Source organism: Propithecus coquereli, unplaced genomic scaffold (assembly GCF_000956105.1).
Source record: "Propithecus coquereli isolate 6110/MARCELLA unplaced genomic scaffold, Pcoq_1.0 Scaffold218, whole genome shotgun sequence".
Taxonomy (NCBI): Eukaryota; Metazoa; Chordata; class Mammalia; order Primates; family Indriidae; genus Propithecus; species Propithecus coquereli.
In genome coordinates, this window is record NW_012146967.1 from 1,745,921 (window position 1) to 1,764,540 (window position 18,620).

General features: G+C 44.8%; 1 protein-coding gene across 3 annotated transcripts in view; it reads left to right on the forward strand.

The window, feature by feature from the left end:
* RFX4 (regulatory factor X, 4 (influences HLA class II expression)) overlaps positions 1 to 18,620 on the forward strand; it is a 157,502-nt gene that overhangs the window by 105,883 nt on the left and 32,999 nt on the right. For all 3 annotated transcript variants that reach the window (XM_012644728.1, XM_012644727.1, XM_012644729.1), the window contains 5 exons: positions 3,451 to 3,551; positions 5,591 to 5,649; positions 9,800 to 9,944; positions 14,443 to 14,537; positions 14,962 to 15,079. In XM_012644728.1, the coding sequence (XP_012500182.1) occupies positions 3,451 to 3,551; positions 5,591 to 5,649; positions 9,800 to 9,944; positions 14,443 to 14,537; positions 14,962 to 15,079 (518 nt within the window). The remainder of the gene's footprint in view (positions 1 to 3,450; positions 3,552 to 5,590; positions 5,650 to 9,799; positions 9,945 to 14,442; positions 14,538 to 14,961; positions 15,080 to 18,620) is intronic.

Sequence of the window (18,620 nt, forward strand, 5' to 3'; positions counted from 1 at the left end):
CTTCTTTTCACAAATGTGGAGATTGAAGCTTAGAAGCTGAAATGACTTGTCCACCTTCGCCTTCAAATCAATGAAACAGCCAGGACTCAAATATTCATTTATTCATTGATTGAGTAAACAAATGTTTATTGATTACTACAATGTGCTAGGCACTAGGCCAGGTCCTAGAATACAGCACTAAATAAGATAAACATGCTCCCTATCCTCATCGAACGTCTGCCTGATGAGACTTCTTTAAAAAATTACGTAGTTAAATAATCACCCCTGTGATCTTTGGCTTACAAATCCAGTACCTTTCTCATTAAATCAGAAAAACAAAGTTATTCAAAAGATCAAGCTCCATCTGACGACTGACTTTTCATAGTTTTATATATTCATTCATCCCTCAAACTTGTTTGAGTGCCTTCTGTGTACCAGACTCTGTGCATGGTCAGGCGTGGAAACGAGAATTGGCTCTAGAAGTTCTCACTCAAGACCCCAGGCAGCCCCAGGCTGAGGCACAGTTCCCCACTCACTAGCTCAGACACACCCCTTCTTTGCAATTCAGCGCAGTGAAAGCACATTGAAATTCAGGGGAGTGACGCTATTATAGAGATAGCCATGGATCATACACCCCATTTATAGGAAAGGGAAATCATTCTGAAACCCGCGTTTTTCACCTCTTCCACTTAACCTTGGCACAGTGGTTGTTAATAACAATCGGTTTAGCTGGGATAAGAAAGCATGCGTGCATGTGTGTGTGTGTGTGTGTTGTATGGGTAGGCGGGATAACAAGATAAAGAAACAAAGAGAAGACTGAGGACCAAGTCCGAGATGCTAAAGGAGCAGCACAACCCTGACGGAAAGGCAGGAGCAGGCACGTAAAAGTGCACAGTGTGGTGCTTTCAGCAAAGTGTAGTAGGATGATGGTTAGGGGTCAGATAGACCTGGGCTTGAATCCTGGCTCTGCCACTTGCTGCATCTCCTTAAACAAATAAAATAACTTCTCTGAGCCTTGGTTTCTCCCCTCTCTGTTGGGACTAACAGCCATACCTACTTCACAGGGCTGAGGTGAGGATTAAATAAGAAAGTATGTGTGAAGTATTTAGTTCTTGGCACATTTCACTCATTAAAAGGTAACTGCTATTATCACCACTGTTGCTGTTGTAACAGCATCTCTGCTGGTGGTCATTCAGGGAGATACAAGTGTCAGTTAAGATGCAGGATAAGGGCTGGAGCTGGAGCTGCAGATTTGGGAGCCATCTGCACAAAAGAGAGGAAAAGTAAGTCACTAGAAGTGCAGGACAGACCCTGGTGTCCCAGCCTAAGGAAGGAGATGGGAGGAGGAAGGCGAGCTGAGGAAGAGGTCAGGCTGCAGGTGTACACTCACGGAGGACAGGACGTCAAGAAGCAGGGTGACGGCAGCATCACATGCTGCAGGAGGTGGAGCCAGCTGGGTGTAGGGCGGCGTCTTAGACTAGGTGATCAAGAGAGTGGCTGCCATTCAGGGCAGGAGCTTCCAGGCAGCAGATACAGCAAATGCAAAGGTGGGCAAGGCCTGGAATGTTGGAGAAACGGAGAAGAGGCTGATGCTGTGGGAATGGATAAGCCAGGGGTGAGCAGAAGGAGCTGCAGGCAGAAAAGAGTGGGGTGGGGAGGGGGATAGTTTGAGCAGGGCCTTGTGTGGAATATAGCTGAGGCCTGTCCATCTGAGGAATGGGAGCCAGTCCTCCTTTCATTTCACTTAGCAAACATTTCTGACATGCCTACTATGTGTCTGGCACTATGCTAGGTGCTGAGGATACAGTGATAAACAAAACAGACGGAGGAGTGTATAGCCTAGGGAGAACGATGTTCATTAGTCTGATAATCACACAAGTTAGTACCTAATTGCAAATTATCATGACTACAGGGCCTTTCAAGAGGAATAATCAGGGGTCCTGTCCTAGTTTAGGGGGCTTCAGGGAAGGTTTTCCTAGGGAAGTGACATCTGGCCTGAGACCAAATGAATGAGGAGGAGCTGAGCAGGCGCAGAGGGAAGAGATGCTCTTGGCTGAAACAATGCCAGGCGCAAAGGCCCTGAAAGGGGAGAGAATTGGGTGGAGGCCAGTGGGGCCAAACTATGGAGAAAAGGAGGAGAGATGCAAGGTGGGCTGGAGAAGTGAGCAAGACTGGAGTATGAGCCTGGCGGTAGAGACTCGGGCTTTTATCCCAAGATTAACGTGAAAGCACTGAGGAGTTTCAACCAGAATTTCAAGTGTTTTGGAAAAATCCCTCTCACAATGTGGAAGATGGGGCGGAGGTGGGAAGGCGCACAGGGCAGGGTAGACTCTCAAGAAGCTACTGTAGTAGCCCAGGTGAGAGACGGTGATAGCTGGAACTGGGGAGAGAGGGAGAAAAGTGGATGCACTTGAGGGGTAACTCGGAGATAAAATCTGTAGTACCCGGTGATGGAAAGAGAAACTAGTTGAATCCAAAATAGTACCTACAAAACTGGATGCACTAGAAGAGGAACAGGCAGACATCATAAGCTTCATGGTGTGATGCAATGGGCAGCATAGAGACCTCTGTGAAGCTTCCTAACAGACATCTTTGAGAGCAGTAGAGAAATCTGAATACAGACTGGGCTTTAGATGACATTAAGGAATTACCATTCATTCCGTTAGGTATGCCAATGGCACGGAGGTTTTAAAAGTGCATGCACATGTGCATGTATGTGTACCTACATATTTCAACCTTGTCAGTTAGAAATGTATATTAAATTTTCAGGGGTGAAATGACATCTTAGATTTGCTTAAAACCCTGCAGAAAAGAAAAGGTGACACGTAGTAAATTCAACTGGCAAAGATGTTGCTCATTGTCGAAGCTGGGTCACAGGCACTTGGAGGTTTATCTACTATTCTCTATATCTTGGGATATGTTTGAAATTTCTGGTAATAAAACAGTTAAAACTTTTTGAGAAGTAGAGTTTGCACTGAAATAGAGAACACAAGAAAAGAACCAGGTCTGAGGGGAAAATCACGAGTTCAGTGTGGACATGCGGAATTTGACGTGCCTTTGGGACTACCATGGCAGGCATGGGAGCCGTGCTGCAGACGGGCTTCCTGCCTGGCCGGGGGGCTCAGACAGGACTGTCTTCAACCCTCATACAAGGCTCTTCAAAAGCACGAAGGAGCACGTTTTGCTTGCAGAAAGAGTTATGGATGCCACTAAGCCTCGCGGTGGGCTTTTCCCCACAACTGCATATTACTGACGAGGGTTGGCACCAGAGCACATTCTAGTCATGCCTTTCCCAGACCCTCCAGCTCTCGGCAGGGCTTGGACTACTGGCACTGTCTCCAAGGTTGCCGTTACGAGTGGCATCTATTGGTTGCAGCCAAAACACGATTAGGGGAAATAAAAGCCTCTAGGGGCCTAATGGGAAGATGAGCAACACATGGGGCGCTTAAAATGCATCCTTTCTCTTTCTAGCTTAACTCAGGTGATTCGAAAGTTTGCCAAGCAGCTGGATGAGTGGCTAAAAGTGGCTCTCCATGACCTCCCAGAGAATTTGCGAAACATCAAGTTTGAATGTAAGTAGTAAGTTTCAGAGCAGAACGGAGGGGAGAATGATATTTAAGTGCCAAACATTTTGCATAGGTTGTTAATAATAATAGTAGCAGCTTCCATTTACTGTTTGCCCACAAAGCATCAGGTATTATGCTAAGTACTTTACATGTATACATGTATTTAATCCCCATAAAATGTTGTTATGGGTGGCACACTTCTCCCTTTACAGAAGAGGAACCAGACTTAGAGAGGTAGTAGGTAGCGAGACAGGATTTGCTCCCAGGTCGTCCATCTGTCTCTCTGATGCCAGTTTCTGCTCATCATACCACACTCCTTATCTCATTTAACCCTCACACCACCTCTGTGATATAGGACATAGTATCCCTAGTCTACAGATGAGGGCCCAAGAGGCAAAGAAACTGCCCCAGCGCCACACAGCCACGCAGCTGGTAAGCAGGGTCCAGGAATCAGACTCAGATCTTTCTGACCTCAAAGCTTCGAGATTTCCTTGAAGCTCCTGCCCACAAAACAGTGGTAGCAGGAGACAGAGAACAGCTTACGGGCTTCGCATATTCTCTGCCTAATTGGAAAGCCAAATTAATATTTCCCGTGGGGGCCTGAGACTGCGAACCTTTTCTTTGCCAAGCATCGCCACTCATTCCCCAGCATTTGTTTTGCCACAGAAAACTGGTCCTATTTTTCTTTTCAATGTGTCTGTTACTTGCAGGAAGATGCATTTGTTGCTATTAAATTAAGATGAAATTATTTTAAGCAAAACAAAGTTTTAAAATATGTATTTCTTAAAACCCCATTTGAATACAACAGCTTGCCATTCTTGCCCGAAGTAAGTGCCAGCAAGAATGAAGGCGATCAAATTACCCTCTCTCCACAGGCAAAGGGAGCCCTTTCAGACGTGCTTTGAGGCTGCCTGCAGCGCCCATCACCTATTGATAAAGCCCGCTTTATTTCACGGCTCTCAGTTCTTTTCTTTTCACAGGCACTAAATTCCACATCACAAAGTTAAAGAAAAAGTAATTAAGGAGAAGGATTAACGATTGATCGGCCTGGAAAATTAGAAGTTCATCTGCCCCCCCACCCCCATTCCTCTACCCCACACCCTATTTTTCAAATCAAGCTGGCTCTGAGTACAAATTAGAATAATCCTAGGGAAATTTCTGACTATTTCTTGACCAGTTGAAAAATTAATGAGAAGAATGCCCCACGCCCATTTTAATTATGCTGACAAAACAAACCTGTTCAAAGTCCGCGGCGATGACAAGGTTTGTTGGGCCTTCCACCTGTGCATGTCTGAAGGAAGCCGTTCTTCCCGGGGAGCCCGGGAGTGCATTCTGAGAATGCGCAAGGGGTGGAAACAAGCCCCACTCCAAACGAAGACCTAAGGCAGGCACAGGTCTTGTCTGCTTTGAAATCCACAGATTTACGATCACCCTACTTCAAATTATGAGCCTATGATACGGCGTAGGAAACGAGACCTTTTCCTAACTGCAGTAATCATCAAAACATGCAGATAGGTCCCAAGATCATTTGATAAAAATGACAGATTATGAATGCAAAGCCTCATTCAAGGTGCAGCCAGGGTTCCATCCCCGAAGCACCCCCTAGCCCCACAAAAACCAGAGGCTCGATCAAGATTTCCTATTAGACATATTATTCTTTAAAGGGGCTTCTTCAAAGCTCCCACTTGATTCCTGCAATTATTTATGGGGAGAAGTGATTGAGCTTGCAATTAGCGAAATGAAAGACAAGTAAATAATTGCTTTTACTCACGGTTGATTGACGCCACCATTTCTCACACCTGCGAGCGAAACATGTGCTTGACTTTGAAATATGTACCCCAAATATCACCACTAGGAAAGCATTGTTGACTCCCAAGCGGGAGAACAAAGTTTCACCAGTGGGTGAATAAAATGGGGTTGGGTAGTGAGACAAATTTAAGCAAAATAAGGATTTCAAAACTACTTTTTGAAATCCACCCCTGGAAAATCCAAGACAGGATCATAAAGCATGCAAATTTTTCAAACTACCTCTTTTCTTCCTGCAGTGTCAAGACGGTTTTCCCAAATTCTGAGACGGCAAACATCACTGAATCATCTTTGCCAGGTAACTATCCTCTGCTATGGGTTCGAACTACTGCTGAGTCATTGCAAATGAGGGGCAAACCCACAAAAACAACTTCCTGCAGGATCTGTCAGGGTGTGTAACAGGGCATTCTCACTATTATTTTTAATTTCCACAGATAAGGAATAAAACCATTAGCCAATAAGTAAATAGGTTCAATATACAAAATAATCTCTGATAGCAGCTGCCTCTTAACCTTTCAGACATGTACTAGGTCCACAGAACCTAGGTTCTGTTTCCGTAAGTAAATTGGGGTTTTTCAACCACAATTTTGGGCTGGATAATTCTTTGTTGTGGGGAGTTGTTTGTGCAGCATCCCTGGCCTCTACCCACGATGACAGTAGTGTCACACACCCACCCCCAGTTGTGATAACCTAGAATGCCAGTGTAGCCTGGGGCGTAAAATTACCTGCTTGTGAGCCATTGAGTCAAATCATTCCACAGATGAAGAGGATTTGTTTGTGTGTCTTCCAAAAGAGTTCAATGCCACAAGCATATTAAATATTTGCCCAGTTTTGTTTAGTTTTTCTGAATTTGCCTTATTTTTAGGCACAAAAGTGACATATGCTTGCTATAAAAAAATTCAATCATAAAAGTATATAAAGTAAAAGGGGAAGATCTCATTCCATGCCCCTGTCAGTTCCATAGTTATAACTTAATGGCAAATAATAGCATTTCTATTAATTTTGTATCATAATTAGGAGAATCTGAGTCTGTTAAGATAACCCATTAACATCACGTTAAAATATTAATGACCTTAAAGCACAGGGGTTAAACTAATGGCCCTCAGATGTGGGGGGCTATTACTTGACTTACATGTGTTAAAAACTTTTTTTCTGGCCAGGTGGGCATGGTGGCTCATGCCTGTAATCCCAGCGCTTTGGGAGGCCAAGGAAGGAGGATCGCTTGAGGCTAAGTGTTTGTGCCCAGCCTGGGCAACATAGCAAGACTCCATCTCTACAAAAAATAAAATAATTAGCCAGGTGTGGTGGTACATACCTATAGTCCTTCCTACTCGGGAGGCTGAGGCAGGAGGATCACTCGAGCCCAGGAGTTGGAGGCTGCAGTGAGCTATGATCATGCCGCTGCATTCTAGCCTGTGTAACAGAGGACCCTATCTATAAAAAAAAAAAAAAATTGCTCTCACAGCTATGGTTCTCTGGGGCAGTATTTAGCAGATGAGCCAAGCTTCTCTGCAGCAGCCACTGTCTTCCTCATCACACTTGGCTCACCTAGCTCATGTATGTCACATGTCTGCTCCTTACATGTCTTTGGGTTTGCAACCTCTCTCTTAAAGTGCCGTTGGTTCTGGGTTGGTGCTGGCTATTCAAGGTCAAGGTGGGAGGGAGGCATTTCTAGTTAGAGTGGCCCGAAGAAGGGCTCCATGCCAGGACCCAGAAAGTACAACAGTACACCCGCACACCCCTCACTGGTCCTATCCTCCTCTGGCATGAATGGCATAGGGGATGACTTGGAGACCAGACGGAAACCCTTCCAGACTCATGCAGGCTACTACAGAGGCTGTACCCAGGCATTGTTCTAGGCACAGGGCAGAGCCTAACAGATTAATGGGATTCAGGGAAGAAAATGAATATTGGCATAACGAAGAAACACTGCCAAGGGTTTGAGGGTACATTCCAGGCTGCCCTCTGGTTCTTTTCTCCAGCTTGGTAGAGCAGGTCTTGGTTCATATCAGGGAACTAGACATGGTTGTGGCGCCTCTCTCTGAGGCTCAGACAGTTCAGGAAGGACTTTGTCCCTTTAATGCACATTTAGATAAAAGCAACCACACTCATGCCTATAACCACATGTCGCCTACATGCACGTGCGCACACACACAAACACACACACGGTCCCTCTCCACTTGACACACAAAGATAGTGTGTAATTTAATTGGCACATGCCACCTTCCCATCTTCACTGGCTGGTTCTCAGATGCATTCCTGGATCTGAGGACTGGGATTAGTGCTGGGAATAAAACACCATGGACTATCTGAGCTAATGTCCCAGCGAGCGTTCCTAAACACACACATGGAGCAAATCAGACTAAACAACATTCAACTGAAGACTCACCCCAGATACTTAGACCCAAGATCCACATATCCAGGCTCCTTCAGATACACTAGGCAAGCAAGCAAGTCGGCATTCATATCTCAGCCATTCGCTGCACAAAATCTTTTGAGTGCCTACTGTGTGCCAGACACTATGCTTAGTGGTATTTCTCCTCAGCAGAAAAAAAAAGTAAACCAATAAAATAATTAAAAGTGATAAGTGTTATGAAGGAAACAGAGTGGAAACAGAATAACTGGGCATTCAGGTCCTATTTAGTTAAGCTGGTCAGAGAAGGCCTTTCCATGGATGGGTGTGACACTTGAGCTGAAGCACACGTGACAGCAGGCTTGCTGGAGTAACATGGGCAAAGAATGTTCCAGCCAGCGGGAACACCATATGCAAAGGCCCTGAGGTGCCAACACTATCGCTGCAAAGAGAACCGACCTGAATAACAGTAGCCACTTTTATTGAGCTCCCTGCACTATGCACTATGGTTTTCAAACATTATCTCAAGGAATCTTCAACAGCAGCCCTCCTTAAGGGGTAGGTGCTAAGAACCTAAACACAATGGCAAGACACACCGTAAAAAAGCATGTTCCAAACACTTGCTCGCAGAGTTCACCCTTTAGTAAACAGTTCAATTCACTGTTCTAAGGCAGCTCCCAAAGTATGTCTGATGAAACATGTGCAGGAAAAAAAAAGAGGGTAGGTACTGTTACATCTCCATTTTATAGATCAAACTGAGGTTAATCTACTTTCCTGCTCCAAATCCATCAGCTAGCTGGTCAGCAGCAAGGCCAGGATTTGAACCAGGTCTGTTTGAATCCAGTACACCTGACCTTTACATTCCGTTGTCTTCATTAGCATTAGAGACTTACCTAACTCATATGTTCATGCATTCTAGGCCTTTGTGACCTTTAAAGAGTTCTACAATTATTTAAGTAGGATTTCACTTGTGCTTGGACAGTCTAGGTGTAATAAGGGGTAGTCAGTATTTACCTTTGCCTGGAAATTCACAAGCATTAGAATACTTACAATGTTCTTGTGTATTTTAAATTTTCTTAAAAGACATTTTGAAAACATATGAGTAAAGGAAATAATCCAGAATATATCATATGTTTTTCTTTTATCAGTGTTATTCCACTCGGTGATGCTGTTCCAAGTATTGTTCTCACTTGTAAATTTAAGTCCACTAATGAGGGTTCTCCTGAAAAAGCCACAGCTTTAAAGAATAAATATATATTTAAGTATATTTTATTTACATTTGTATCTATAAGAATATATATAATTATTCACACACATACACATACATACTCTAATATAAACTACTGAGTCTTATGGTACAGTTTCCCTTTTCCTCCATCGCAATTATTCATATTTGTTTTAATCATTCTATTTACATAAACAACAAAAAGCAAAAACAGGAAACTAGAGCCTCAACTGCTTAAGAATGAATTTATATGATTATTCACACACATACACATACATACTCTAATATAAACTACTGAGTCTTATGGTACAGTTTCCCTTTTCCTCCATTGCAATTATTCATATTTGTTTTAATCATTCTATTTACATGAACAACAAAAAGCAAAAACAGGAAACTAGAGCCTCAACTGCTTAAGAATGAATTTATATGAAAAATACACATTTTGAAATTCCTGGGATTAAATCTATCACAGGACCAGGGGTGGCAGGGACATTCCTAAACCTGAGCCTGGACTTCTCAGGCTGTCAGGCTCATCCCACAAGCTTACATCAGAAAGAGGACAGATCTCTGGGCTTCAGCCCATTGTTCTGTGGGATCAAGACCAAAGGGGCTGGCTAGGAACAGCAGGGTTTGGTGTGGCCTAGGCCACCTTGTCACAGGAGAAAACAGAGTTATAGAAAAATCTATAACTCTGGATCTTCTGAGTTGTAGAGTCATCTACTACTTTCTTGAAATTGAGTTTTCCTGAATTTCAAGGTAGTTTGCAAAATGCCATAAGCAGATCAATTAAAAAGGCATAAAAGGAAATAAAGTGAAGGGATTTTAACATAACAACCCATGAGCTGATGAGTTAACTGGGTTGGATTATAGGCATCTCGAACGGTGATCCACAGTGCAGACATCACGTTCCAAATGCTGGAAGACTGGAGGAACGTGGACCTGAACAGCATCACCAAGCAAACGCTTTACACCATGGAAGATTCTCGTGATGAACACCGGAAACTCATCATCCAGTGTAAGATGCCCCTCCAGGAATTGTTGTCCTTCTGTTATTGTTTTCAAAGAAAGCAAATATCTTAGTAAATATTTAAGTGGCTTTCCCATCCTATCCTCCTCCCAGGATCCCCTCCTTCTTATTCCTATTAAGTAGGTCAGCGTGGAAAGGAGGGCTGATTGACTTAAGAAGACGTGTGTAAACAGTGCTGGGAAAAGTGTGTTCTGGTGCAACTGGGCAGCACAAAATGTCACACAAGGGGCCCCACATGTCACTCTGAATGCCAGCCATGGTTCCATGAGGGTGGCATAAAAAATGAGAATAAAAGCGTATTACCTTTCTCAGTGTATGTCAGCCTGGAGTCAGCTGTACATGCTGTTTTTCATTGGAGGGTCATGTGAGGTCAGCCCATCTATTGGCAGGTGAACCTTTCAATCATTAAATGTTTGAGGAGGAGATGGATGATGGTTCATGTTACTGTGGAGAAAGACTTCCAACATAACAGACTGCCGGTATACGAGATATTATCCTGACACGGGCAGGCTGTTTGTACTTAGCAGTAAAGCAACACGAGAGGGCCAGGGAACACAGCATTGTTAGCACATCTCTGCTACTCCTCAGATGCCCATCCCAGTTGGCTGCCCTGGGCATCCCTACAGCCCAGGGACCTGGATCCATTGGAGTCTCCAGGCTACCTCCTTACTTTGGTCAGCCTTCCTTCCCCATGTCTCTGGAGAAGGGAACCTGAGGGCAGGAAGGGTGGTGCTTCCACTGGATCTCAGGAGGGTGGGTGCTGAGAGCATGGGGGGTTGGGGAGGATAGGACAGACACTGTGCCTTCACCGTCTGAATGGGGGGGGCCCAGGATCCCCATAGTGACATTGTTCGGGGAGCTGCAGAGAGGCTGAACCCCAAGAAGAGGGGCCTATTCTGAAAGCCCTAGGTGCCTCAGATCTCCACTACATGCCTTCTGCACTGTTGTCTTGAGGGAAATCTTTCTTCAGCCACCCAGTCTAAGCTTGTGGTGTTTATAAGCAAAAAAAAGTTCCCAAAGATGTTCCTACTACCAATCTCTTTCCCACTGAGCCCATTTTGAAAGCAAACGGAGCAGTTGAAATGTTTGAACATGTGGCCCTTCCCCAGGGCTTCTTTCCTGGTGAACCCAGAGCTCAACTCTCAGGCTCTTATTTCTTCCTCCATGGAACTTTAAAGATGATCACTAACATAATGCCTATTCTATGTCAGGTCCTGTGTCAAACCCACCACTCACATGTTCTTGTTTAATCTCCCTATCAACTCCACAGGAAGATCCTCTTATCACCCCACTTTACAGATGAGGAAACTCAGCCGCATTGAGCTGTGAACCTTACCCAGAGTCACGTGGCCACTAAGTAGCAGAGCTAGGTCTTGAACCCAAGTCTAGTCCCAGCTTCACCACCAGGCATTAGTGCTGCTTATGTCATCAAGGAGCAGAGGAGACGAGAAAAGTAACCAAACGTGGGCGAGTTTCAGAGGTTCCAGGATCTGTTTAAGTGCTTGCAGTCATGCTTCCTGTTCTTCTCCCTATTCCCTGCTAGAAGGTCGACAGAAAGCATGGCTCCGAACACCCTAATAGCACTAGAAGTACCTTTGATCACCGTGTCCCCAGGGCCTCCCAATGGCCAGGTGTGGAGCAGGTGTCCAGCAGTGTGTGTGGAGGACCAAGAGATGGATGGAAGCACGGGTGAACCTAGCCCTTAGCTCTGCTAACCCTGCTCGCAGCATCGGACTCACTTCTCTTTTCCCCTCAGTGCCTTTTATGAGGGAAGAAAGTGTGTACCAGACTCATAGGGAAAAATACAGCCAGCGCAGCTTGTTTAAGGGATCGGGCTCTGAGCCTTTGCTGGAGCACCATGGAGGTCACTTCTGCCTCCCCAGGAGAGAACCTTCTGGGGCTTTCTCTTCAGGCTCCCTTAGGTTTAGGGTGGAATGGTGCACTTTAAAGCTGCGATTATATTCTTCTGGGGAAGGAAGTGATGTGGTTCGGTTCAACCCAACTGGTCCTCGCTGAATGCCTGTCCTGGGTCAGGCACTATGTTAGATGCTGGGCAAAGCGGTGAATAAGACAGACACATCCTTCCCCAACGTGGAGCTTACAGTGAATGGCAAATCAGAAGTTGAACAAGTATTTACAAATGTGCCGCATCTTACTAAAGAGGACGATGCTATGTGATGCAGTGCCGGGAAGGAGGGATGGAGGAAGGGTACCAAGCCTGAAGGCAGACGGCCTGGCACACGGGCCATCCCTGCACCTCCCAACCAGACAGCTGGGAAGTCCCTGAACACACAGTGAGCTGGACCAAAAGTCAGTTTGATCAGGGCTAGGGGCAACTGTGTTCCGCGTTCTCCTTTTCTTGCAACAAGGTGACAAATCTGCAGACTCTTGCTTTAGGCCAGCAGTCTCCAACCTTTTTGGCACCAGGGACTGGTTTCATGGAAGACAATTTTTCCACGGACAGGGGTGGGGGTGCGGAGCTCAGGCAGTGATATGCGGCCTGGTCCCTAATAGGCTGTGGCCCAGGGGGGTTGGGGACTGCTGCTTTAGAGGGTTACCAGCACACCTGTGATGTAGATCCTGGCTGGCAACGCTCAGCTTACCTTAAATTTTAAAAGCGCACCTTGGTACTGTGCGTGCTGATAGAATGGGTGTTAAGGGGCACTGTGGTAAGAGCACGGAGCTGGGATGCCCAAGAGACCTGATTCAAACCTTGGCTCCAGTGCACCATGGCCTTGGTTTCCATCTCTGTACAATGGGAGCCATGCGAAGGGACTAAATGAGACAATGTGTGCCACGTGCCTAGTACACAGGGTAGTGCTGGTATAGTGAAGTGGTTAGGAGGCGAGTGCTTGGCCAGTCTGTGTTTGAATCTTGCCTCTGCTATTCACTAGCTGTGAAACCTTTGGAAAGTTACTCATCTTTGAGTGGCTCGGTTTCCTTGTTTTTAAAATGGGGGATAATAATAATACCTACCTCTTTGGGTTGTTCATCCATTCAATCAACACACACTTGCATACCTACTCTGCACCAGGCACAGTTCTAGCTTCTGAGGTTGAACAGTGAACACAACCTAGTCCTGCCCTCGTGACATTCACGTTCTAGGGGCTGTCTTAAGGTTAAATGAGGGCATCCGTGTAAAGCATTTAGAAGGGTGCATGGCGCATGGCAAGCGCTCAGTAATGTTAGCTGTTAGCATTTTTATTATACCACCATCATCATCAATTAAAGCACAGTAGCTCAGATACACACAAAGTATTATGAAGAGTGAAAACACACCAAAGAGAAACACAGAGACCTGGGTTCCAGTCCCTGCTCTGTCACTAACTCACCCTCTGATTTCGAGTGGGTGGTTAAATCTCCTTAAGGCAGTGACGTGCCACCTCATCTGTCGAAAAAATGAGACAGAGCAACTAAATTGATTTTTAGGGCACATTCTCATTGTAAGTGTTATACCTTCTGTTCTCAGAAACTTTCCTCTTGTCGCAATCATCAACTAAGTAAAATAGAGTAGTGGCCCGTCCTCTACAACGGGAGAGCAAAATCTGCTCAGACAAATGAAAACAAAATGTATGGAATTGTGGTTTGATTTATTGAGCTCCACATACAAAAACACAAAAAATGTAACAAAAAGCGATGTCTCAAATTGAAGATCACCACAGCCATGCTTCCATTTTCCATAGTGCTTCATTGATTACAGAGCGAGGCTGAAGGCAGGTTGTAAAGTGGTATGATTGTCTCCCTCTTGCTAAGGAAGACACTAAGGGGCAGAGAGATTGTTTCATTTATTCAACAAATAATTGTGAAGAACCTACTACATTCTGAGCACGGAGAGGCTGGTTAGGCTATTTGCCCAATATAGTTGTGGTCCAGAAACATTTGAATGATCAAATGTGCCCTAACCTGGGCAGACAGCAAGAGAGCAGCAATGCCTTGCCCATTCATACAAGCAAGCATTTGCTGGGTAGCGGCTATATCACAGATAATGTACCAGATAACAAAGATATCAGAAAAAAAACTAGCAGGGAGACACACAGGCACACCTGACTATAACAGATACTATTAGTGACGTGATAATGTAGAGTACAGATAGCAAAGTGCTACATGAGTAGAGAGGAGGAATGGTCCATTCTGCTGGTACGAGGCATGAGAAGGTTAAAACGATTTCATATAAGGGCCAAGAGGAGCCAGTCAAAGCAGTGGGAACTGCCTGAAAAAAGACCAAGCCTATGCAAAAAACAAGGTTTTTGGGGGAATGGCAGTAATATGGGGTTACTAGAGCACCAAGTGCTGACAGGCATGGCATATGGGCCTACAAAGGTCAGCTGGGCCATATTTTAAAAGCTTTGAAGGCCCTACTAAGACTTCGGAGTTTTATATATTTGGAGTTTTATTTTATTCAAAGTTTATTCCTTTGTTCTTTAAGACATATCTCTTTTTAAACACAACTGCAGTGATGTGTGTGGGGTTCTCCTTCGTTTGATAGTGTATCAAGAGTTTGACCATCTCCTGGAGGAGCAGTCTCCCATTGAGTCCTACATCGAGTGGCTGGATACCATGGTGGACCGCTGCGTTGTGAAGGTTGGTAAGCTGGCTCTGAAGGGGCATTCTGGGGTCCACAGCCTGTCACTCGCCTCTGCGAATGCTCAGCTAAGACAGAGCCCCACAGGAGCCATCTGCACATTCCTCAGCAGCTGTGGAGCCCTGGGGTTCTGAGGAGAGGCCCGATCCCCACCCCAGGGGGTGGAGGTGGCAGGAGGAAGGATTCTGAGTCTCCCCTCCCTGAGTGAACCAGGTCAGCATCTCTCTAGTCTGTTGTGTACACTGAGTCTTGGCATAAGATTTCATGTTTTTAAGTATATTTTTGCTGCTAAAAACAAAATGTCAAAAACCATTACTATATACCATTGAACTTGGAGACCATAGGCTTCCTGTCATTTTTCAAAGAAACATAATAAATGAAAGGTCAAGTTGACTGCTAGTAAAGCTCTTCACTTTTTTGTAGGTGGCTGCCAAGAGACAAGGGTCCCTGAAGAAAGTGGCCCAGCAGTTCCTCTTGATGTGGTCCTGTTTTGGCACAAGGGTGATCCGGGACATGACCTTGCACAGTGCCCCCAGCTTTGGTAAGGCCACCCCAACCCCCTCCACGTCCACATACTTTTTCTCTGGGCTCCGTGCATTGGATCTACCTCTGTGAGGTCAGCCACAGTCTTCCTTGCTGTCTCTGGGGCCACAAGGCCATAACCCTGAAACACATCTGTTCTGGGGGTATCTGACATTGTTAGCACTTTCAGGGAGAAAGACCATATTGCATACTAAAGGTGAAATATCAATCTGAAAACGAGAGGTTTGCCCACAGTATTGTCTGAGTTTGAAGAGGACGAAACTGGCTGTGCTCCCCTTCGCTGGATGGCCCCAGTGATTGCTCTACAAAGTCACACTTTGTAGAATTCCATAGTCGTGGACTTCCTAAGACAGGGCCCATGAAGAAGCCTCTGAGTTTGAACATCTGTAAACGGCCTGATGGGCACTCCAGTGGTAGGTAGGCTGTGTAACGTTCTCTTTGCAAATGTAGTCTAACCCCAGAAGAGGACTTTTGCATTCGTTTTCTCTTCTGCTTCCCCTGGGTGCCGGTTACCTCCAGGAGCCATCCCTACCTCAAGTCTTCACCTACTGCTCTCTGGTATATCAGGGCTTGAAATCTCTGCCCAAAGGTACTGAAAATGGTCTCTGTGGGCAGCAACCTAATCACTGCATTGGAGTCAATGCTTGGCTACATTGCAGGCACAGCTTTCTATTTTTCACCAGAAAGAACGGAGTATGTATTGAGCCCAGATCATCACCAGCAAAGTGAGGTGGGACTTCAAGGCATTAGCAGGACATTTGAAATTCCAAAACACTTTAGCCTGAGTTTTCTAGGCATCTCAGCAGAGGGCTGTTGGTAAATTTTCTGGGTAATTGCTTCAGTTCTCTATTTTACTTTGCAAGTAGAGATGTGGTTTCGCTGTTCATTATCTCCAATTAAGCCAATCAGCTCTGGGTTTTGCTCTGGGTTTAATTTGACACTTTTCCATCTAGCTTTTTATGGTCTTGTCACCATTTTCCAGTTGTGCTACACAATGAAGTGAATATGTGGTAAAACAAAGAAGGCACTATTTTTTCTAAACAGCTCTGTCCATGAAAGACTGTGTTTACCCACTTGGAGAAGCGTTTTGTTATGGATTTCTTTAATCTCAGCATTGGAAAGTTCTCTGAACCTGCCTGCACCATGGCTACAGATGGAAATTCTCTTTGGGCTGTATATATGGAAATGCTCTGGTGACTGCTACCTGGGCAGTGCCATCAGGCATGGCATTTTGATGACTTCCAGTTCAGCATCGTGTTAGCACATGTTACCTCTAGCTCTGGAAAAATCATTCGTGCATAACTGCTTTCACTTAAGTGAACGGTTGAAAAATATTTGAAATTTTTTTGATTGCTTTCAAATCAAAGAGTCAACAATATCACATACACACATACATGCACATCCACAAAGCAAGCATCCTCTCCTTGCTATATCCTTCATTCTTCAATTTGCTGATTCTTAAACTGACTGTGTATATTATCAAGTGCCTTTCGTTATACAGGGGAAGTAATTCCCTTTGCAGTATTCTTTGAAATTCATTTGTTTTTACTGAAAGGTAAAAACATGTAATGGTCAACGTAAAAAAGAAAGTTTGAACAGTAGAACAATTAGGGTTTATGAATGGGATGAATTTATTACCAAGAAATATGGTTCCTTAAAATGTGTTTCTTTCTTTCTGAACCACACACTATTTTAGGATATACTGGAAACTCTGGCAAATTGCAAAAAAAAAAAAAAAAAAAATCACAAATCATTTAGAAAAGGAAAGAGATACTAACCCAATTTCACTTTTACAGTATTTTTCAACCCTGAATGGGTTGAAATAATACCTGTCTCCAAGTCCATTTAGCAAACTATCTGAAATGGTCCAGCTCATCTGACTCATTGTTGAGTTTTGCAGCTTGGGGTGACAGGCAAGTTGAAAGAATTTGCGGCAGACAAAAGCCCAGCTCCCCCTTTCTGCCTGTATATGTCAAAGACCCAGTTGGTGGTTGTGTTTGGGTCATGTGTTCCCTGTATGAAAACAGCTAATTAGGAAAAAGAGCCCTCTGTTCCCTGGCCCCCTCTCCCAGCCGCAGGGGCCAGCTCTATATATCTTATAACTCCCACACGGTCCTTGTTGCTGTGAATGGTGCAGGGTTTGTGTGTCAGCGTAGCAGGCTGACCATTACAATGATCTTGTGGAACATCACAATGATCCCGCGGGGGACTCTATCACCTCTTCCCAGAGCAGCCTCTTTCAAAGGTAGTTGACTCCTTTCTTCTCCTTAATTCCTTTTCACTCTTTTCTCCTTAATTCCTTTTCACTGAAAGAACCTATGCTGTGAACTAAAGTAGCCAGACTTTCTTTCTTTGCTGCAAGCAGCATTTCTAGCAAAACTAGTCACCAAAGGTAGGCTAGCAGGCAGTGAACTTTTAGTCCTAATGGAGCTGAGCAAGCTAGTTTAAAAATACCCTATTCGTAGTCGACTGATCTGATTTCAGTTCATAGGATACCTATCCCAAGTCAGTGCTGGAGCCTTTACCCTTTCGTTCCAGGTTTTCCCCAAATACCTGCTTATTTCATTGTTATGAACATCTGGAAGGTAACAACAGTTCCCGGAAGTACTTTGGCAGAAAACAGTTTAGAAAGCAGCCCGGGTGTGACAGCTGGAGGGGCAGGATTGCGCAACACTTCCACGGTTTCACTTTTTTACATGCCTGTTTTCTGGCCTAGCATCAGGCAGGGCCTGGGAGGCCACGTGGGCGTCTGTCAGGGAGAAGCTCCCAGCACAAGTGGCCATGACCGAGCCTTCCTGACGGCCTCTCTATGCTTAGATGGCCTGGCCTGGCTCTCTTTTATGAAGAACCTGCTAAATTACAGGACTTTGACATTGGCAAGGTCATTCAGGCCCCCACCAAGCACTAGGAGGCAGGAGTTGCTTTCCCTGTAATCAGGGGTAGAAGCAGAGACCCAGAGAGGAGAGAGGACTGCATCACAGAGAAGTGGCAGATTGAGTTCAACTGCAGTCTCCCCCATGATAAACCTAGTGTTCTTTCTGCCATGCCACCTTGCCTATCTTTCTTAAGGTAGAAGAATACTAGTAAGAACAACACAGCAACATTTATTGAGGGCCTAATATACTTTAGACATTGTATTAGGCATTTTCTCATTACTTCTCACACAACACTGTGAGGTCCGCATTATCGCCCTCAATGTGACAGATGAGGAAGATGAGGTAGAACTTGGAGGACTTGCCTAAGATCAGAGACAGTAATGAAGCAGAGACAGGATAATGGTAATCATCATAGCAAATATTTTGGAAGCACATACTATCATTTAACTCTTGCATTAACTCTGCAAGGCAGATAATAATAGGTACTTTTCTACAGAGGTGACAAAGGGAGCTTGGAGAATTTCCTTGCCCAAGATCAACATGGCTCAGAGCTCTGTTTCAAAATCAAATCGGAACCATCCTTTTCTGGGGGTAGCGCTGCTGTCCTATGAACGTGTAGTGAGGGCAATACTGTTATTGCCTACACAAAAATTTGAATAAAAA